At 33.3% G+C, this 24,398-nt stretch overlaps 1 protein-coding gene across 1 annotated transcript in view; it reads right to left on the minus strand.

The window, feature by feature from the left end:
* Positions 1–521: 521 nt before the first annotated feature.
* The window catches only part of LOC143145779 (protein gooseberry), a 50,599-nt gene continuing 26,722 nt past the window's right edge, over positions 522–24,398 (minus strand). Inside the window, exons 3-6 of the mRNA XM_076309495.1 lie at positions 22,988–23,117; positions 11,047–11,218; positions 10,255–10,536; positions 522–783 (exon numbers count right to left, since the gene is read on the minus strand). Coding sequence (XP_076165610.1) covers positions 522–783; positions 10,255–10,536; positions 11,047–11,218; positions 22,988–23,117 — 846 coding nt within the window. The remainder of the gene's footprint in view (positions 784–10,254; positions 10,537–11,046; positions 11,219–22,987; positions 23,118–24,398) is intronic.

A 24,398-nucleotide genomic window follows, 5' to 3' on the forward strand; every position in this document is an offset into this window, starting at 1 on the left:
TTCACCGTCTCTTGCATTTATTAAAAGATGGTAAAACACTGATTCGTTGAAAATGTTGCCACATTATTTTCCTAAAAGTATCGTTTACCGTAATAGACATAGGCACGACTTAGGACTTACAGTCCCGTATTAGGCACGTATCGCTCAAAACACGCAAGCAGAGTGAACACAAGTTCGTATTGAAAATAAAATTTTACATTACGAATTATTCTCACGATTTAATCATTTTTAATGTATCGAAAACTTTTGTGTATTCTGGTCAAGAAGGCACTTGTGACGTAATTTTTACCCTTTTTAGGGAAACAATTAACGAGCAGTTTCCAACGTTTCGAAAAGTTAGGTTCTCATCTTATTTCGCAAGTAATTGTTTCGATCGAGTCGATTACGTTTAACGTTCAAATAATTTCTATCTTTTTCTTGCGTTTTGGTAATCTGAAAATTCTTTTCGTCTATTTAGAATTTTATCACATCAACGAGACCCTCGAAATTGTAACGTTGTTAATTTTACTATATTTCACGATTCAGTGAACTCTACCACAGACCTGAGACTCTATTCCACCTAAATAAGGATAACCGCTTTTGGCCTCACTGGGACTGTGCGGCGTAACGTGGTGGCTCATTCCTGTGGGAGCTGGTACCCCCGAAGTTGCACCCTGAGCCATGCATGTATTCATATTCGATGCAGTGGAACTGACGCTACTACCGAGACCACCCAGATTCAAGTTGTTGCTGGTTAAATTCGAAGCGAGATTGCTGCTACTGTAATGAGCTGCATTGAATAATCTGCAACAGAAAAATAATACATCTCTGAGAACAGTACTTTCTCATTTGTATTCAAAAATGGAACAGGTTCGGTTTAATTGTTCAACTGAAATATAAATAAAATTGCTTATTAAAAAGGATGATTATTCGATGAATAACAATTTAATCCAGCGGAACATTTCAATATCGGAACTAATCGAGAATAACTGAATTTTTAAAAAATCGAACACTCGTTTCTAACGATATTTTATAGATTTTTGTAAATCTTTATGATTCGTTTTCCTTTTTATAATCAGCGCTTCGTTTCTTTTTATATACAGTTCTAGTGTAATAAAGACATATTATTATTAATACCTACAACGGAAGCAAGAAAATAGTCAAAACAATTTTCTTACGTATTTGCAGTTTACATTTTTTATTACATTTGCGTTATCTTTAAGAGTCCTCTTCAAACTAGATTTTTCCTAATGTAGGAAAATATAATTAACATTTTCTAGATTTTTAGTAAATATAAATTCAAAATGTCATTATTTATGTTCATTGTACCGCGTTTGTAAATGTACAAACTTAATGCATTAATATTGGTATCTTGTAACACGATAGTAATAAAGATATACATACATACATATGTACCTCGGTATCTCGTCGGTGAGTGACTCCAACAGTATTTGAAAATCTAAAGTCAAGGAATATTCCTCTTCTAAAATATATTCCCTATTGTATGAAGTATGGAATTTAAAAATTCAAAAATATTCAGAAGTTTTAGCGCGTAAAAGAAAATAAGTCTATTTCATTACACGTGTTGTTTATATATTTCCGAAGGTAATTACAAATTTTGAAAATCGTTCATTGTGCTATAGACACTGTAGAATTTTGTCAAAATCTACTTAATGATGTCCGTATTATTAATGACGCCAATGCGAAAGGTGTGGTATTATTTACTTACAATCAAACGTACGATGCTGATTCGAACAAGGATCCTTTCTTAGATATTGAATTTTCATTTTGAAAGAATTTTTCCAAATACAAATTCGCTTTTTTGTATCATAACATCCCATTTACTGTGTTTGTTTGTTTTTCAAATTTTTGCGTCCTTTAATCGTTTCTAAAATAACAACTATTTATATTATTTAAAATTTTAAAACCCGGGTTTAACCGCCGACGTTATCCAACATTTTCGTTAATTATTCTTGCAGTATAAAAAATAAATAAATAAATAAAAAAAACTTGCGGATTTTAATTATCAATACTGAAATTAATGAAACAAAAATACTGGAGATATCCGCTGTCTGAGGTTACCAGTCTTCCTTTAACTACTACACTTTAGAACACGCTGCACAATAATTGTTAAGAAATAAGCAATCGATTTCGTTCTTACCGAGGTATCAATTTATCGTATCGTAAAAAGAAAACGCTTTTCGGTTTCACTGATAAACACAATTTTATTAGAGAGAATATTTTTATTTTTTTTATAATTCTATCTTAGTAATTCTCGCGACATTTAACGTTTGGAAAAATAATACCAGAGTATATTACCGCTCTATTTGACCTGGTATCGCTTTACTAACAGTAACTGGATTCTTGAAGAGAATGTTCTTGAAGTACAACATTCACAGAAATCAACAAGTAGCACATTTTAGGTAATGTTTTACACTTTGTAAATATATGGAATTATACAAGTTATTAAATATTAAACTGCACGATAGTTGAAAACTTCTCTCGAAAATCTCTCTCCTGATACTTAAACAGGCATTTGTGATTCGCCCTCTGTACATCGATCACTCATTAAACGCATTAATGAATGTTTGGAAGATGAAGGTGATTAAACATGGCGTGACAAAATCGCATATTAAACTTTGTGTAACAGAGAACGAGTCAAATTTTCCAGACCAATGTTATTTTCTGGCAACGAAACCCTTCAGTTTCACTCATCCAAGAAGAATTCGGAGTCAAACTGATCGGCTAACTCTGCTCGAAATTGTCGGTTACGCGACAGAATTGTCTCCCCGAAGTTTGAGCAACCGCTCGACAAGTGTAACCGAACGTTTGGGTACCTCTCGAAGATCACCAGCGTAAAAAGTTACAAATTTATGCGCATTTTATACCGAATATAAAGCAGGTTGACGATGTTACGTCCCCCGTGTAGAGGGACATGTATTAAAATATTAATGCGGGGCAGTTTTACCTCCATAACCTCGGGATGAAATTCTTTTTCCGTTTCGCGATTCTCAAAGTAACCGCCGACAACTTCTCTCTCGTTTTGCCGTGCAATCAAAGTTCACTGCTCGTTTGCAAGCCGATACCGCACGCACACGTAAGCGCGAGAAACTTTCACGCTCGCATACAGACGAACACGAATCGTTTAGGGCGTGTCGAGGCTGCCAACAACCGATTTCAAAACGGAGTAGCGGTCCTTTTGACCGTTTCGGCACAGCAGCACGGTTAAGAACCCTGAAACGTACCGATGCTGAAACCATTTAATTCCTCTCTTCCTCTCTCTCTCTCTCTCTCTCTCTCTCTCTCTCTCTCTCTCTCTCTCTCTCTCTCTCTTGCCTTCCTTTCTGGCTTTGACCTTTCTCCTCTCCTCTTAATTTCTTTTGCGAACGAGTGCAGAAGTGGCGGAAGCTCGAGGATTTATCGACTGTCCCCGTGACCGGTCTACAAATCTATTTTCTCCTAGTCGTGCGTGGCTACAAATCAAATTCGTTTCTATAGAAGTGTTAATGAATTCTTGAGAATCCTGGCTAGGGAAGAACAATTTATATCGGCGCTGCTTAAAATTAAAGAATCCCTATGCCGCGAGAAAAAGGAAGCGGTTAGCATTTCTATGAGTTTAATTAAGAGCTTTTGAATGGATAAAAATATTTCGTTCTCGTACCCGACTGTACGAATAGCTGCAAATTAATACGCGGTGTTATTAATATTTCAACAAAGTTGTACAATATTTTCTAGTTTTAAAATATTTTCAAGGAAAAGCGTTACGCGAGAACGACGTCGATGATTTTTCTTTCCATTTTGAGACTACTTATAAACTATACCTTGTATAAAAGTGGCACATTGGGTGTGTTACTTCTAACTGAATAGCGAACATGTTGGCAAAAACGACATTTGATCCTTGTTTTTTACAGTTTATTCTTTCTGCTAATATTACTTGTTTGGTAAATAATTTTCTATCAAGTTCGTAAATAACTTCTCGTCCCCCCTCTCCTTCGAAAAATCTATGTACATTTTTTAACTGTATCTCTTTAGAATTACATATAAAATATGTATAACGATGAATTCCTTTTGTTAGTTTATTATTTCTACAGTTGAATTTTATAGTCCTTGTTTGCTGTACTAACGCAATAGTATCTAATAAATTCTCAATTTAACAGTACAGATAAGAAGGAAATGTGACGTACATGAACTTTTAAAATTGCATTAGAAAACCTAATTATAAATGTGATTTAAATACATACGAAATAGATACGAATGATAATTTAAATAATTTAACGTTAATATTATGATTGCATATGAATAATGGATGAAAATTTTTTATAATAATTGATACATTTAAGATTATATGTAGGATAATTACAATTGTATTAATTAGCTGCTTTGTAAATAAAATAATCATTACTCTTGTCACAATTATAGAAAATAATTTATATTCGATCCTCTAACCGTGCTTAATTTTATAGTAAACTGCGTACTTAAAATTTTTCATATTGGCAACGTTATAATTTATTATTTGAGATACGACCACGCGATAAAGTCAGAAACCTATATTTGCCAGAAAAGTAAAAAAGTCAAATAGTTGTACATTGATAATACATTCCGTAAAAATTTATATATATATATATATATATATATATATATATATATATATATATATATATATATATAAAACAAATTATTCGCTTTATTAAATAAGTAATATCTAATTTCTCTCAACATCTGATATTTGAAAATATTTGCATCGTTTTTGTTTTCTCTTTCTTTTATTCGTTCCAATTGAACATACTTTTCATATTGCTACGAATTTTCTTAAAAGACTACTGTAACTATTATACAAATCCACCTTCTGTACATAAAAAATTCTTTCGCTATACCATACATAGGAATACTAAATTCAAAAACGAAATCCAGTATTCTTTATTTGTTTATTCGAAATTGAATATCTCTGGAACGTTGAGAGGAAAAGGTGGAGAAACGATCGCTTGTAAAATGTAAATCGAACTCGTTTTAAAAGCGGGAGCTTGGAGATACTGTGCTGCAATTATATCGTATTAGCTACGAAACTGCTTCGTTTATAACATTCCTGTGCAGGAATCGAAGAACGCGTTAAATAGAATAAAAAACATTCGCGATAACGTCTATAAGAATTTTTAGAGGCACCGAGTGTTGAGGTCGTATCGCTTCCGGGGTGAAAGATAGGCCACGCAGTTGCCGGTTAAAGCTGGATCATCGTGGAAGATTAGCCGGTAGCGTTTCATTACGGGGGCCGAAGAAACAACATAATTGAGGACCACACAGAAAACGTGTCGGTGGGGCCTCCTCGAGTGCTTCGCCGCGCTGAACCCACAACTCTCCTTCTCTTCCTCGTTTCTCTTTTTCCCTCCGACGGTTCCTTCGATCTCACCTGTTCTCTCTACCAGTTCGCTCTCCTTTTACTCTCACCTTTCTGCGCCCGTTCGCGCTGTGTGTGTCTCACTCTGCATCTATCGTTCTTTTCCTTCAGTTTTCATCCCCGTTTCTCGTCATTTCTTTCTTTCTTTCTCTCTTTCTTTCTTTTTTTCTCTCTTTCTTTCTTTTTTTCTCTCTTTCTCTCTTTCTTTCTTTCTTTCTTTCTTTCTTTCTTTCTTTCTTTCTTTCTTTCTTTCTTTCTTTCTTTCTTTCTTCCACGATGAAGACTTCTCTCCCCAAATACGTAAGGGTACTCTTCGTCCATATTCTTGCACTTTCTTCGTTTGCAGTCCGGGCTCGAGCGGACCGGCCTCTGTACTCGGTCTGTAACAGCATACTGCGCCAGGTTGAGCATTTCGCCAACCTGTTATTACGCTACAATGGCTGAATTAATTGTTCCAAACACCCTACGAGTACAGAAGGTGCCCGCTCTTACTCTCGACCGTGTACCACTTCACTTTCTCTTCTTCTCCCATACACGGTTTACCCCCTGAGTGATTCGTCCGGTTTAAACGTTCGAGATAATGTATTTCTACCTCGACAACGTACACTTTACTCCTATACCGGCGTTGCCTCGTGGAGGGTCTCACTTTGTGGTTTTAATTTTTACGCAATCGACCCCCTGATCGTTTTGCCATTGTTTCTGCAATACGTCTGTTGAATTTTCGAAAGCCGATATATTCTTAGGAAAGTTAGGATCTCCATAAATTTCACAAACTACATATTTCGTAAGTCTATCAAATTTTTGCACAAATAAAGCCTATTAATTGCTGGTGTATACCACTATTTTGTTATATACAGTATGGAAGGAAATAATAGTATCGTATAATCGTGTTTGTCTTTTCCCGTTAAAGGTGGTGATTGCTTTAATCTCTACCTCTTAATATTTTCAGCTTGTTGCTGAATACGTCCAACATTGTCAGTATCAGTTTCAACACTGTAGTCTTTGAAACTTTAAGCATTTCGTAAGACGACACATGGCCATTCCTTATTTTTGTTTTTCTCGTACCGACTGGAATTTTGTATTTACCCAAACAGTAAACGATATTGAAACACTAACTCTGTACCTCTTTCTTTCAATCAACAGCTCAACTACGACGAAAATATTATAAGTGTGCTATCATTTTATCCGAATCGTAATAGCCTGTAGTGTCTACGTTTTCTTTTAAGAAATATTTCAATATCAGCGTACAAAACTAGTCTTTAGCACACATTGTGTTATAAATGCGTAAAACGTATAAAGTGAATAAAAAGCAAGTTATTTTGTGTTTATTTTAAGATATAAGTTATTTTTTTTTAACGCACTATCAGTTTGTTCCACGATATAGTCAAAGGAAGTAGTATCATACTATTTGAACGCATTTTTATACCATTCTCGTAAACCAAACTTTATTAACGCGTTAAATATCGTTCTAACCTACAATAGTAAATATTGAAGCCAATTTCAGAATTCTAATGACGCTGCCCATCAATGAAAGATTTTATTGTCTGTGTTTACTGATTTCACGAAGAAATATCTAGATTCGAAAACATGTGCGATTAATGTGGGAAATAAAAACGATCTTTTATTGTTCGATGCAACAATTTTTCAGTCAAAATAATTCTTGTCGATTAATTTAACGAAGGAATATGTCTTCTATATTCTTTCTGCATCCATTTATAAAGTCATTGTGTTATGATAATTACATATCCTTGAAAAAATACATAAACGCATAAGTATATCTAACATGTATCTAATATTTCTGAAATATTCTTTAAATTGTGCATTTAAAAATTAACTTTCACAGACCACCTAGATTTTAGGAAACATTTTAGGCGCATAATTTGAATTTGTTCTTTGATCGTGTGCAATCATTCAAGAGTACCTATGTTACACAAGGTAGACACTACATTCTGATATCATGTATTGTGCTGTGTCATATTAATCTTTATTTGTTAATTATCAAAGAAAAAAGTAAATAATTTGATTCGTTATTAAAGGTGTATACATTTTTTGGCTTTTCATCCATATATTTTCTTTTAATACTTACTTGTCGTTCGATATAATTTTATTTTAAATTGTATCAATTATATAAGAAGAACAGACTTTTCAGATAAGGGCGTGTAAACCGAATAATTTTTAAACGAAGACACTTGAACAATTCTTACACCAGATACTGCTAACGCTTCTGAATATAAGTCATGTATGTCAGTGTACCTCTAAAGAAGCTACTCGGCCGTAATGCTGATAAAACATCGGAATACTTATCCAGGAGAAGACCAATTAAGTATACTTAACAACCTTAAGCAGAATTTTCTTTTATAGAAAAGAAATACATAGATTTTGATTTATCAACTTAACTCTTTGAAGGACAGTTATTAAACGTCCTTCGTTTAATGGTATAAAATAACGAAAACTAAAAAATAGATTAATTAGATATTTAATTATGAGATGAAGTATTAACAGTCTCGCCATGCAACTTGTATGGAGTTATGTTAATTTTTCATAGTGGGTTAACAACTATCCCATCATGCTTGTCAGAATATTAAAAATATATGACATTTTTTAACTCACTATATCACAAACAGTTAACGTAAGTAATCTGGCGATTATTATTGTAATACTCTTATTATCAATGCCGATTCCTCTAAAAAGGTTTATGAAAAGGAACACAATTAGTGCACTCAAAATATCGATAGAAACGAATTTCATTTAATACTCCGAATCACAATTTCCGTTACCATAGTTATATTCTCAAAGAAAACAAGCAGAAAATTAACCGATAAAGATGCAAAAAGTAGTCTTCTTTGAAAACTTGACTGCAAAACATGTGCATCGAAGAATGTATACCATTTTATCCGGTTTAATAAAATATACAAGTTGATCACAGAAACTGGGTCGAACCTTATCTTGTTTGTACTAAATTGAACAACTGTTTCACGTTGTTAACCGAGCTGCATATCTTGTACAGAATTCACGGTCTAATGCCTGCAGTGTAATACTTTTATACGCGGAATATAAAAATATTTCAATCGCAAGAAAGTATAGACGCCTCTTATATAAATAGTATTTACGTAAAATCATCTGTTGAGGAGAATGTATTTGAAGAAAGCTATAGTTCGTCACACCATGGTGAAACGTTTCTCTGTACCTAACATTCCCATTTTTATTCATGCTTACAATTGAATAAAAATTATAACCCGATTCGAAAAAAAAAAAACAAATTAAATCCCTCGAATTAAAATTTTTCAACAAATCGAATCAAAATTATTCTCCGTATCGTATTTTCTTTAATACAGTAATATTATATTTGTAGCATTTTTACTTTGATACAGTTTTTAGTATCTTCATAATTATTTCACACTTTTTCAATATCGATTGGAAACATTATCGATGAACGAACGGCGATAGTATACGAGTGATATTTGTAAGTTTTTTAAACGATCACAATTATTCCAATCACTGAAAATGTTCACGTATTACTACTTTTACCGACGTTTATGTTTGGCTCATCGAAATCCCACTAGTATGTCTCACGACGACAAAATCTTAATAGTCGCCCATACTATTAATTGTTAAACGTAATGATTTTCTACATTTCGACGTTGCACGATACTACAAATTGATTAAAATAATTGTGCAAGTTTTTCACACCTGATAGTGATTTCTCCCTTCTACCGTTGTTCGTAAAATACAATGTATATGTAGCATACTTTTGCAGTAATTGTTAAAGTATTTTAACTATGCGTTTTCGAATATTGGCAGTGTGAATCCTAGAGGAGGTGGGAGCGAAGGTAAAATTTTGTAAAGTAGAGAAATGTGTATAACTTATACAATTAAATATTTCGTTTTATCAACACATTGGTCATCGAAATTCAACAATAGGATTATATTTTTCTTGTAACAATTTAATACTTATTTCAAATGCTGACATTTTTTTTCTTTTCTTTGTAATGTTTGGAAACCATTAAGCTATATTGTTTCACGATTGAATACAAAGAGTAATGTAACATTTTGTAAAATATCAAAGAAGGATTTATATGCAGATATATGTATCTACATGTGGAAAAAATCTGAAGATAGTCTAAACTAAAACATGTCAATCTTTTTATATTTTAAACTTATCGCATGTTAAACACCACGTGAACGCATTTTGTTCGCATTATATCATTACGTTACATATTTTTAATATTTGTACTAAAATTGAAGACAGAAAGAATCAAACTATAATGAACAAATGGAATATATTTATTTTTCATCATATTAAGATACAACTTAAAGTGAGGTTGAAAAAATCACATTTAAATAATTAATATATGAATTTACCTGTAACAACGAGATCGTATGGTAAACAAAAACCAGTTAAAATTGGCTTTATAAAATGAATGCAAGTATGCGGTGATTGTACCATGCAGTGAAAATTTAATAAAATAAATTTACAGTAAATCCGCTAGAAAACAATAGAAAACAACAAAGGAAATTCTATAAAGTATGAAGTTAATATTTCTATGTAATCACCATTTATTTTCTATTGCACTTCGAAATTGTAATAACAGAAACGAAATATTTCACTGTTGATTTTAAACTACTTTCATTTATGTAATGGTTGATCTTTAGCGTGAGTAATTTTACACGTTTAAAATCCTTTAAAATCGATAATTTTATGATGGATAATATATTTTAAATAATACGGTTATAGAACTGTACATATATTTTTCCCGATATATTTTACACCTTATATTCGCAATTTGTCAAAATTAATATAAAAACATTATCGGTTGGTGAAACTCGCTCGAGAACCGCGCCTAAACAAAAACAAAAGAACAAAAACTTAACTGATAACTTACCCATAGTTCTCCCCAGTTGGCCTTGGCCATTGTTGCTGAGCGGCATAGTAATTCTCACTGTAGTTGTAGTGCTGAGGATAACCAGCAGTGGTTGTTGCGGCCGCAGCTACCGATGCTTGACCGTAGGTCTGATAAGTTTCAGCACTACTGTAGTACTGAGTCTGAAAGGACTGCAAACTCATTGTGTTGAGAGCATCCAATTGTTGACTGTTTAACTGCTTGCGAAATCTAGCCCGTCTATTGCTGAACCAGACTTGCACACGTGCTTCTGTCAGATTTGTTCTGCAACAATAAAAAGTAATTTTAAATTAGGTGGATTTCTAGAAATAGAATTGATATAGGTTTCGGTATGATATTAATAACGATTAAACAGTATTATGACGTTATCCTTTCCCGTGAATTGAATAATAGTTTATTTGGTTCTTAACTTGGCTTATTCTTCGATGTATATATACAATGTGTAGTTTATTCAATGAATTTAATAATGAAAAGCCTTTTTGCGTTCAAAACGAAGTCATTCATAGATCAAGTATTTTACCATCGTTTTGCACATACTTTGTCAATTTTCAAGCTTGTTTACGAAAATAATTAAAATTTTTGTTCTTTAATTCGGTCCTTTTACACTTTTAGTTTGAGAAAATCGTTCCGTACTATCGATAAATATTGACTTCGAGTAATATTTTTTCTTCGAATTATATTGTACAAGGACACCACAACTATACTATTCGATTTACCGTTTTATCAAGAGGATACAAATCAATGAAATGGAGCAAACTACAGATCATTGCTTACTTTTGAGCCAATTCTTCTCTGGTATAAACATCTGGATATTGTGTTCGATGAAAAGCTGCTTCCAATTGTTCAAGTTGTTCACCGGTGAACGTTGTTCTGCTTCTGCGTTGTTTCCTCTTCAAGGCAATTCCTGGCTCGCTTTCGGTTTCTGAATCGTCACCGCTGCTTCCACCTGAAACATGAAATACAATTGTTTTTATGAGTAACGCAAGAAACTTTAAACAAACGTATATAAAGTAATCGATGGTGAACAAGAATAACGGGTGAACGAGTAAAAAGAAATAATTTGATTTTAAACAAATTGATGTTAACTTTTTCATCGGTCTGAATTATAAATTCCATTTCACATCTTAAAGTTTGCGTTTTTTTCTTTGTTTTTTAAACAGTTATAAATGAACGATTAAAAATAAATAAATAACTATTTTTTGATTACGATCTTCCACAATCAGGACCTTAAATTCTAGAAAAAACTCCAAAGATGTAAACTATCTTAAAATAAGAACGGTAAACCATAATTTTTGATACAACAGTTTTATCGTTGTTTTGAGAAATTTCTATCATTTCGATAGCCGATTTCTATTTGTATGATATATGAAGTATTATTTTTTCGACATGTCTGTTTACAATAATTATTTAGACACTTGTTAAAAAAATGTTATCGTAACAAATTTTCTTCGTTTTAAACTCGCATATTGTTATTCGTTTTAAGCTTGAGAAACTATTTTGGTATAAACTATATATTTATCCCGTGTAGATATTTTAGTTATCACATTTTATTGAGATTCAGTAGATAAAAAGTACGAAGACAAGATTTGTTACATCGAAAATATTGTTCCGGTTGAAAAATTTTGTTACAAATTGTTACAAAGTTTAGTAACTATAAAGTCTACAGAGGTTTTTATCTTAATTTCTTTTTTGTTTCCTCGGTCATCGGTGCACCTGTTGTTTACAAAAATGAAGAATAAGTGTCACATAGCGGTCGTTACTCATCTTGCACCTGCTCGAAAATTTTCTCCGAGCGATGCTTCCGAAATTGGTGATACGATTATGCTCCAAGCTCCTAAATCGTTAGCTAGCGATTTTTGTCTTAAACTTTGAGCAACAAGATCGCTCTTATTCGCGTCTATCGATTGTGTAAATTGAGCCTAGGATAGAGAAAAAGGTTTTAAATGTTGAAATTACCGCGGTAGTATCGCATAAAAGAGTATTTCACCTTGTTGTCGTTAGACTTGTTCTATGCGTATTAACAACTCGCATCTTTATGAAATCATATTTAAACCAATTGACAAAGACAAAATGGAAAGGATCAGAAATATATGTGTTCACCGAAGCTTATATTTTCAATAAAAAGAGGATCACTCTACGAGAGATGTGTGTTTTATATGTATCCAAAAAGTGTAGCTGATAGAACAAATAGTTTTCAAGTTCTCCCTTTTCAACAATGTGAAAAGGGTTTATTTTATATCGCTGCTCCATACAATCTAATAAAAGAAAGCACACGAGTTAACAATTACAAAAATAGGAGGAGCAAATATATCCACAAAGAATTATAGATATGTACATTTTATTTTAAAAAGGTTTAGTTACTAAGGTATTTCATCAATTTTATCGTTTTTCAAATATAGTTGTACCGCGATTCACCACATTTTGTACTTATTTTTTCTTTTATTAGATTAATTTATTATTCGATACTTTTACGGAGAAGACGAAAACCAGAGTAGAAATCTGTCACGTAGAATTAATTATTTATGCCGTATTCTGTATTATGATATAATTGTTCGAATTCCTTTATAATCCGTATGATGATGCAAACAATACTTGCTGTTGCTAGATGTACGTGACAAAAATTGAAAAGAAACGTGCATTTTCCTTACTTTCTCGTATTTGATTGAATAGTATGTACGCGCGCAAGATTTGTTTATGACAACCTATTGAAAAGTGTTTCGTTAAAACAAGGAACTCCATACCAGAGGCGTTGATCTTGAATCAATTTCTCGAAAGATCGATTTTTTTTACACCATTAGATCGAGTTTTTGTATCAATCTTTTAAAAAGATAGACACACGCAGTTTCCTCTTCCTAATTGAAAAACTTTTTTTATTTTTACATCGAAACACGTGTAAGAAAATCTAACCGTGCATATACACGAGATTAAATCACAGATACATTTTGGTTTTGTAACAATCTCTTGTGTTCGATCTTTCAGCAAATCGATCTTCCAATTTCCGATCCATATCGATTCGAAAAATCGACCTTTTCGAAAATAATCGGCATCCTCGTTTTATACCCAAGTGCTTATTCTCATCGTATAACGAAACGTTTGTACAACGAGACATTTTCTCGCGTACGAAGAGTTCTATCGTTAAAAAATATTCCCAAGTGATTAACAAACGCATCGTAAAATTAATTACGGAAATCGAACGGTTTTGTGCCGTGCAGAGAACAGGAATTGGAAATTCCTTAATACACGCAAGCGGGACCTGTTATCGTGGAAAGAAATCGACGGTAAGGTCTAAGAGATCCAAGAGATGTTACGGAGCACGCTTCTTAATAGCAGCAAGAAGGTCTTCCAGTCCAGCACGTGCTGCACGTCAGATACCGAAGGTAGGAAGCGAGTCGTTCCCGCCCACAGTTCACACGCCGGACTCGGCAACCCACCATTAAGACCCTTCTGATTACAGCCGTGCCAGCCGAACCTATACTAAACTAAAACACTGGCAAAATTAGGGTTCGCTGCGAAGAAATTAAGTTCTTTGACATGTCCCGTCCCACACGAGCTAAACGAAAGCCCGTCCTGCGTCTCCGGGATCCATATTTTCGTTCACCGTCGCGAGTTTTCGTTCCGTGATCGAGAACTTTTCATCTCTCCGATCGATGTCGAGTTTTACGACAAGATAATGGTATAGTATCTGCTCTACGCAATCGATTAAATCTCAATACGCTGTCACTGATCCGCGTGGCATTCGATCGCTTTGAATTTTTCCAACGTATCGGTCCGCGTACGGAAATTTTATCTGCAATTACCGTGCACTACAGCGAAAAGCTTCTCTAGACTCGATTTGAAAAGTCACGAGAACCATTTAGTATTGCAAAAATAATCAATTTTCTTCGCAACGTATGCATCTACGGTGTTGTTGAATCTAAGAGAATGTTCCTCAAATTGGGGAACGTGTCATAACTCGAGGGAGACGCGACAAAAAATTGTTAATTTTAGGGAAACGTGAATAACGTAAATATCTCTTTCTATTAGTGTATCTTTTAATATCGTTAAAATTTCTTAACGCTTTCGTAAAGAAACGCTTCTTTTTGCTCCTAATACGGTCAAGAGTATATATGCGATCTTGAGAAATTGAAACATTGTATCTCTCGTTATAAAAATTGGTACCGCTGCAATTAAATATACATGCCTTGTATATGAAAGCAAAGTATATCCCTTTAACTTTGCCCCCGTTTTACCATTAATTTGAAAGGTTACGCGTTGATTTCCGAAGTAAGTCGTTCGCCCGATAAGAATAAATGTCTAAATCAATATTACCTGCGCGAACGTCAGCTCGAATTCACGAAGTCGAGGGCTACGAAGTGCGTAGCGGTTTTTTCGAGATTAAAGACCTTGCCGCAGCCGTAAATCTTCGGGTTGCGATGGTCCGAGTAGACCACCTTAACCACTTCTTGAAGCCTTAACGCTTTTCACGATCAATCGATACTCGATAATATCGCGCTTTCTTTTGACGAACGACCACATGTATATATTCCGATATCTCGCAAGTTAACCTCGATTCGACCATCAACAAACAAATTTGTCCAACAGGGCGTTATTTTCGATTTCAACAAGGGGCTTTAGAGAACGTATAACGTCTCAAATTGATCTTTGAATCTTTTACGCACGGTTTTCCTAATTTCAACCTTTAGTTAGATCAATTCGAACGAACCATTGAGGCACAAGCACATCGAAGTTTAAACCAATGTAATCTATCGATTGCATCTATACCTTTTGTAACCGGAGCACTTACCGGTGATTAAAAAAATTAACGTTTTTATGGCGCTACGATTTTAAATTCACGTTTTGCAGTTATAATGTTAATCTCTTAATTTCTTTGAGTTTTCTTGATAGAAGAGCGGAGATCTTGGAAACAGTATACACCAACGTTTACATACTATTGCCGTTCGTTCGCGAGAAGGAGGTAGACGAGTTTACGTTTACATAATGTTTACATCTGTACTCGAATTACAATCCACTAACTTTCTAAACATCATAGAAAATCGACATCATAGTGCAGATGCAAACACTCGTCTGCCTTCTTGTCGCGGACGAACAGTACATGTTTCATATCGCATTTCTTTTTTGTTTTGAATTTTCAGAAACCCTTTAGCAATCAAAACAAAATTACAACGAGATATAATTGTAAGATGTAATTGTAAACTCAATTTTAGGGTAATTATTTTAGGATCTCTCTTCAGAAATAAATGGTATTACCGACAATTAAAAAAAAATGATACATCTATTTGAACTAAGGAAATTTAATTTTACAATTAATCTTGCTTTTATACTATTGGCACATTTCTGAGATCAATTACTATGCTGAGTAATTGAACTCGAACGCCCCATGTACTTTTGTAACTCGTGATAAATATGAATAAGCATACCGCCAAACAAAATTGCGAGGAATTAATCATGGAAAGGCGTGTAAACAATTATCAGCTAGGGTAACACTTTAGATCAAAGGATTATCTAAATCAATCGAGCGATTCATTGTTCCTTGAAGGAAACAACAGGTTGGCTTCGGTATTGCGGTTTATAAGATTAGAGGCAGCGTAAAACCACGGGAGACCACACCCCGCGTGCACAAGTACCTACTTACGCGCTCTGTCTCTTTCTCTCTTCGGCAACCATTTCAACCTAGAATGTTTACGTAAATCTGCATAAAATACAAGATGAATAATTCTTTTCTTTTATTCCTTTTTTCATAAAATGGATTTACTTTTGTATATATTCTCGATCGTATGGTGCATGCAATTTGAAAATTAAAAATCCAAATAATAAATTTAGAGCAAGACCTGAGCGTTATTTTGTATGCATCGTATTGGAATTAAATTTGTAATCGCGTTCTTCGCAACGTATCACTATTGCACTTAATACAGTGGCCTGTAATAACAGCCGTATTCTTATATTACTTATTAAACTTTTACCGAAAAGGTATCGATACAAGAAATAATAATACATATATTTTATCGATAAGCCGAAGTATTGTTAATGTTACCGATAGGTAGTAATTTGAAAATTTTGAACTTTAAATAGCTGACTAAATCATGATTTCACTAGTTTTCAAGTGTTTCTTAAAATATATTTTAGATTCTAATATCTCCAGTTACACGAATCATCTAAATTTAAGCATTGTATCTTATAATTGAAAATCGTGATTTACGAGCACTCATTTTTCTTGCGCTTTCGTGCGATTTTTAATCCCATCCAAGTAATATTTTTGTGAGTTTTTTTAAATCTAGGTAATCATCATAATTCTGTATGCTTACTTACTTTTTAATACCTTATCCTTCGAAGAACCGTCAAAAAATCTTTTCTCAGGAGTTAAATTTGGAGATACTTTTTTCAAGATTAAATTTTTATTCACTTCTTTTAAAATTTACGTGCTACTTAAAATCCAGAATTACCTATCCATTCTCGTCGATATCTTCTTTTTCTTCCGATACGCTTTTTTGCTTTGAAATTTTCACCTTCTTTCAATACTTTGGACATGGCTAATTGTGATTTACCCTCAAGTAATAATGAAATGTCCGTTTATATTTTACATTCGGGTTTCAAAATCCAAACTTTGGTAATCTTTGTCTTTCCATTATTTACTACGGAAAATTTTTGAATACATTTTGCATCAGGAAAAAACATTACAATAAGTTTGAAAATTAAATGTTTCACGCGCAAATTATTTGTGTTATTCAGGTTGTGTGATGCATACAATTTGAAAATTTCATTAAATTTTACAAATTATGGTACTTGAAAAAAAATCTATCCCTTTTATCAGATATGATTTTATCATACTTTTGAAACTAATTGAAAGTAAAAGAAAATCGAAAGTGACATGGCAATATGATTGAAAATATAATGCCATATTTCATTAAAATCAGTTTAACAATATTCAAGTTATTATCGATGCCAAAATGAGAAACATGGTTTCGAGAAAAGCGCGTTTATATGTCGTCTCGATACATCACTTTTATATAGACTATCGTTTTAGGCGTCATATTTTTATTATTTTTACTACGTTTTCAATGGGATCTGTTCTAACACAATGGTCTGTATGTAGATACATATTTAACAACTTTGTTCCGATTGCTTTAAAAAGTGACAGTCTAATTGGTTAGACCTTGGTTAATTGAAGTAGGAGAAAATGAGACCACAGTATATCGAAATTCCACTATACTTGAAAATTTTTGTTTATTTTTACTCAAATATATGACTAAGGATAGGATCACTGAAATGCATAACGGAATTGTCTATTTTCCGAATTAATACGGTCAAAATTTTACAAAAAGTAATTCGATTTTGTAGAAAACCTAGTTACGACACATTTTAGTTTGCAGAGAAGATTGTATGCACCGATCATTTAAATTTACAAACACTAAAAATACCAATCTGAACTGTTTTTGGAATTTCTTCCATTCTTACATTTCCACGGTAGAGATTGAAACAAATTGAAAAATAAAGAACAGAAAACAACTAAAATATAACACAGAATCACGGGTGACCATAAGTCAAAGGTGATACAAATAAATCAAGAAATAATAATAAATGATTAACCCTTGAAGTGGTATATGTTGCGTTTTCCACGAAAGCAACATGCGGCATACCTATAGTGCCATTATTTTAAACTGTTTTAAATTATTATAAAAATGAAATTGCGCTCAAATTACATATCACAGTATTACCATTGGCATATCGAACATTTTTTTTATCAAAAAGACAACATTTTTAAATTGTAACACTTATATTACTTTCCCCAAAAATGTTTCGATCATTGAATTCTAATACTCCCTTGCCTATTTGTTATATTTATTTTATTTCTTCAGAGCCACGTTTCTTCGTAGAGCTACTTTCAATAATTAATAATAAGAACATTATAGAATCTAAACATTTAAAGACGATAGTGTACCTACATTACCTCAACTTTCAAGTGTAAATTCTTTGACCATTTCTTAATCTTAGTGCATTCCTTGGGCCTTTTTCGATCTATTGCATCCTCATAATGTATTACTTTGCAATAATGCTCCTGGATGTTCTTGTACTTCTTAGTTCTCTCAGCGTATTATAAAATTAAAAACACAAATTCCATATATTCGGACCATTTCTTACCAAAAAAATGTCGAGTACCAAGTCGAACGAAAGAATGTTTTAAGGTTACTTTCGCACCATATAAAAGGAAAAAAGAGAATAATTGCCATGACTGTGAAATTAATTATACAAAATATCAAGAAAACCTCTCAACCACTATAGATGTCCATTACGGAAATTTCAACTCTGCAGAGTACCTTTCCTAACAGTAATAGGTTGTTCGATAAGTTTTATCGAATGACAAAACTTATTGAGCAACCTAATACTATACTGTTTAATAAGTTTTATCGAACGACAAAACTTATTGAACAAGTGTATATGTAAAAGTGTCAGAACATTTTTATGAAAATCAGAAGTTGTTGAAAAGTATGCGTATGTATAAACGGAACATTACATGCAATATTCCCGCCTTCGAGTGACAAAATCTAGACCGTCAATTAGCTTGAAATCGGTCTCGCGTTAACATCGGTGTGTCAACCACTGATGCATAATCAAATTTATGTTTTCATTGTATCTTTACGAGAATATTATCAATGGATTGGTAGGACTTCCAGATAAAAATGAATCCAAATATCATCGTATTCGGATTATTTTTAATTATACGTAAAACGTATAGGGAGAAAAATTAAGAGGCAGGGGTAAAATATGAGACTTGAAGAATAATGTTACATTTGAAATTCATTTCTACCGGAAAACCCTTATCATTTTACTGATAATATTTTCATAGAGATACAACGAAAAATACAACAAAACTGTATTGCATATTAGCAGACGACACTAAAACTTTTAATTTTCATTGGTGGACGAAATTCGATCTCACGCCCGTATCTTATCGCTCTCGCCTGGAACCGTCGGTCACTCGGCTCGAGGAGTCACTCTCGTCGAGTGAACATAAACAGTTACGGGGATGATTCCGTTACTTGAATCTGGTGTACAAATTGTAACTTAAAAACAAGAATAACCGTATCGAAAACGTTATCTAAAAATAAGCATATCAAAACTATGTAGAATACTACTAAAAAGAGGTGAACACAGACGACAAGGATATTTTGTAATAAATTTCATCGAACTTACGTTATCTTTACGGTGATTTTACACTAGCGCAAGAGTACTTATGAATTCCTTACACAGTGTCGTTGAGATATTTCATATCTGCCACATATGCGCAGCTAACAATGCGAAATCTCGTGTATATTATACGTTTAATACCGTCTAGTAATAATTCCAATAGTTTTTATGTAATAAATTCCAAGTATAAAATTCGAAAAATGGGCAAAGAAGGTAGTTCTTTTCCTTTCTTTGTTCGTTTCCTTTTTTTTTCTCATATAACGTTATTTATCCATAAACTTTCAACAGACTTTGTTAATTCGACACCGAAATACGGTTAAAATAAAATTTTATGTCTGTCGAAATACGCATTAGAAATGGACCTTCTTCGTCCTACGTAACATGACATTGACTGTATGCGCATTAATATAATGATGAAAACGGGAATTACCGTATTATTTTGTTTCATCTTTTTCTTGCATTGACACACATGGCACTTAATTAACGGTATCTATACGCTCTGTATCATTGATTTGGGTTCACAAACAAAGTTACACAGATAATTTGAATTATATAAAGAACATTCGCTTACAATTATTGTCCAACGCTCTTGGTGTTAAATAAAATTTCATTTTTTCGTTACAAAAGAGTCAGAAATTTCTAACGTTTACCGAATAAATCGATAAAGTACACATCACTTTAGCATTTGAAATATAAAAAGAATTATTCGAAATATTGAGAAAATCGTATAAATAAGTTTTATACTCCTGTAGAAATTAAAAAGCAAAAGCATCGTAGATGCAAATGTGCACGCGGTATTATTTCTTGCGCGACATTAATGAATAATTTAAAATCTTGATTTCCAACGATATTAAGTATTCGTATTATCATAGATTCCAAAACAATGTTTATATACATATGTACGTGATGTAAGCTATGAAAAATCAAGTTATTATGAAACATTCGTAGCAACGGATAAAAAATAAATATTGCTATAATGCCCAAATAACTTTAACGTTCGATTACATCTTTATATGAAGAAACACGTTTTCGTTGTATTAAACTCGTGGCTACCGCGAACGTGATAACGTGCCCTCGTGATTTTGCATCAAAGCACCAAGAAAGTAAATTATATTATACCACAATCTGATCAACTACGAGATGAAAATTTGTGCAACAAATGGTGCAAACTGATCAACAGGTAGGTCGTATTCGCGTTCTTGGATCGAGTTGCAATTCCCGGCGTACATCTAATCAAAACTAAATCTTCTCGACGTGGTAATAAACTCGACACATCTACGCACCACGGGACGCCTAATATTTCTTCGTGGGCTTCACTGCAGCTAATAAATAGAAAAAAAAAGGAACCCCTTTTACGTCCGCCGACTGGACCTATATTCCAGTTAATCTCTTCCTGCCCTCCAAACCATTCAGCTTTCAAACAAGCCAAAATTCCTCGATGCCATTCCCGAAGTATTCAGCTTTCGAACAAGTCAAAATTCTTCGATACCAATGCCAAAGTATTCGGCTATCCAACAAGCGAACATTTCTCGACCCGGGATTGTCGTTGCCGTGAAACTGAAAATATGCTCAAGAACTGACACAAATTCTTCGTGCACGAACCTATTTCCTTATTGTATAAATTATACGGATTTTTAAATAACTTGGCGATAAAATTAGAATATTTTTATACATTGTTACTCGAGGTAAAAATATTTTGTCTCTTTTGTATAACTATTATCCTATAACGAATGGTTCGTTCCACAGTTAACGTTGATCTTCTTTAATCGGTGGGTAATATAATACATTCCATTGATTTCGTAAGTTTGCTCGAGACGTTTGAATCTCTCAAAGTTTGTATAAATCTGTTCGGCATTATTTTCAGTTCAATTGCTCAATATGCAGAATATTATGTGTAATTTTACTTATTTTTGCTTCATTTTCGTTATATATATTTATTGTCAAAATTATAGTTTTGAAATTGTGAATTTTCAATTACAACAATTACAACCAACATTTCGTAAACAACGTTCTTCCGCCACCCGGTTTAATCGATACATTGGAATCGTGTGAAATAGTTATCGGACTTTTCTTATACGATTGATTATCGTGATCTTATCGTAACGAATGTTTATTTAAACAAATGTATAAACGATTATATGGTTAATGTAACCTATATCAACGTTATTTTGTTCGATGATACATTCAAACTCTTTGAGTAAAATATGCGCCAAATATATGGAACACGTATACTGTCGCATCTATTGTGATAGCTTTAATCGTAAAAGAAAACTATTTTTGTATTACGAAGGCGCGATCGATTGAAAAAAAAAACCCAAGAAATAAACTAGGATCAAACGAAACGTTTTTGTAGCGAATGATGAAAAGAATAGAAAAAGGAATCAAAAATCAAAAACAAACACCAGAGCAAAGAAATACGATAGCGTATCGTGCACGCATCGCCGCATGGTTTTTAAAAAGAAAATCTTAAACGAACATCGGTCCGAGTATTTCTTCCGATAATAGTATTAAACTAAACAAGAAAATTTATATTATAACCAAAAACGAAAAATGATCGTGTTCTCGCTCTTATAATAATATAATTCGTCGATGAGAGCGTGATTGAAGAAATCAATATTTACAATGTACGAAAGAAACTGAAAATCGTAGTCCTTTCTTACCCAACGAGAAATACTGCCAATATGCACGCAGCATTTATCGTTACGGTTACCTTAACTTAATTAACTTAACGTTGCTGCACGCTATAATTACGCTTATCGCACGATTACCTCGAGCGTTTCATTTACACCCACCTAATGGTTTATGCGGTGCTAAAACGACGACGCTGTTCGCAAATTTTGCATGTATCGTTCTTAAAAATCTCTTTAACCGGCAGCTCATTGATTCTGCTGTCCTTAATTCTTTCAAGTAGATTACACGGATCGCACGAACGCGGTCACCGCAGCAATTTTTTAAAGGATCTTCCATCATTTTGCGCGAAAGTCAGGAGTTGGCTAATGGTTTGTGTGAAATTATTGCTTTCTATATTTTAAGAGAATTATAAATATTCCTACTCCGAAATATAATAGAAATAGATCAATGTTTTTAAATCGTATTTTGCGATTCGAAACATAATCACCAGGGTGAAGAAAAATGATCCAATTGGCATAACTAAAGATTTGTATACTATTGTACTCTTAATTTCAATAATATCGATACGAGTAAAGCGTAAGGACAATGTTCATTCCGAATAATAAATTCAAATTATTCGCATCGAATAACGAGTTCGCGTTTTAAATTTACAAGTCAAGAAATAATCGAAAATTGCATTGCGTTAATTGTTTTAAAAGAAATACATTGATAAATAAAATGATTGGAAGCCTCCGTAGCTACCATACATTTCTCCATTCAACGAATATCTAAGCTAATATTCGAGAAAATAATGGAAAAAATCAAGCGAGCAGATTCTCATCGCGATGCGTTTACTTATTTCTTTACGTATTAGAACGTTGCTGATATACGTGTTCCACGAAGGGAATCGGGCTAAACTCACCGAGTATTCCATCGATAGAATGATTTCTTCGGGGATCGTCTCCGGGACGAGTTTGATTCGTAGGTCCACGAAGGAGCCTCGAGATACTGGAAACCGATGGCGCTGACGCCTTATCGCAGACACCATCCTGCTGGCAGAACCACATTGGACTAGTTAGTATAACAATGAGAACTAGCGTAACTTTGTTCTCTACGTAACCTTTTTGTCACAATCAAATCAATAAATGTACAATATGTTCCTTTATCCGATGCGTACGAAAAATTCCTACGATTTCGTATTCGATTTATATCTATCGATATAATTGATCTCTATCGTTCGGAAAAGATAAAATCAAGCATTCTTTCGAATGGTCGTTCGTACGGTGATTCCCTTTTCTTTAAATGACAAAACCAGATATATATTTAGTAATTTTGGTCTCCTGCTGAGGCTCAGCCGCGCTTAAAATGTCCGAGAAATGGAATACACCGAGAGCGAACGAGATGAAACAACGAGTAAGTTTCGCATTACGGACGCTCGAAACTTCAAAGCGACGCCGCGCGTACGTTGGTACGTCAACCACCAATGAGGAATAAAAATCTTTTTATTCCTCGTTATATTTTTATGAAAGTATTATTAATGGATCGGCGAAATTGTCTCGATGAAAATGAATTGAAACACGACCTTGTTCGTAAATGCGCGTATTTGCGGAATTCAGAAGCGATTTGTTTCATGCATTACTAACGGTAATCGGAATATAGTCGTGTTTGAATTTACTTTAATCGAAAATGTCGCGCCATTTCGTTGGTACTATTATCCTAAAAATGCAATGGAAAAATATACAAATTCTATTCTGTTGAGAATAAACGTAAACGGTGAGTCGGCGCATAAATTGTCACCAGAAAACAAAAATTACTGTACGTGTTTGTAAATTACGTGAATTTATTGCTCGTAAAATGCGACTACGCAAATTGTAAACATTTCACAATCGCTCGATTGGATTAAATTTCGAGTAAAAACGAAAAAAGTATACAAACGTGACACAACTGCTGAATGTCCGTAGAAGTTATGTAATGAAATAACTAAAATATATAATAATCTTAACATATCTAACAATTGAATCTTTGTTTATCGTATCATAATAATAACAACACATAGATTCGTTAACGATTTTAAACAAACATTTTATTTTGGTTAAACGAAATTCTGTAACTTACGTATTACCCGCAAGAAATACAGTTTTTCGAAGATCGATCGTGGAATGAAACAACATAGCTGGTCACAATGTACAATAATCTATTTTTTATATATACTAACGAAAATACATACTTCTCTTATGTTAGATATTGTGTGCAGATTGAAATAAATATTTTTGCTTACTTCGAGAATTTAAAATGAAAACGATGAAGAGATGTATTCGATTTCGTTGCATCGA

This window comes from Ptiloglossa arizonensis, chromosome 1, assembly GCF_051014685.1.
Source record: "Ptiloglossa arizonensis isolate GNS036 chromosome 1, iyPtiAriz1_principal, whole genome shotgun sequence".
Classification (NCBI taxonomy): Eukaryota; Metazoa; Arthropoda; class Insecta; order Hymenoptera; family Colletidae; genus Ptiloglossa; species Ptiloglossa arizonensis.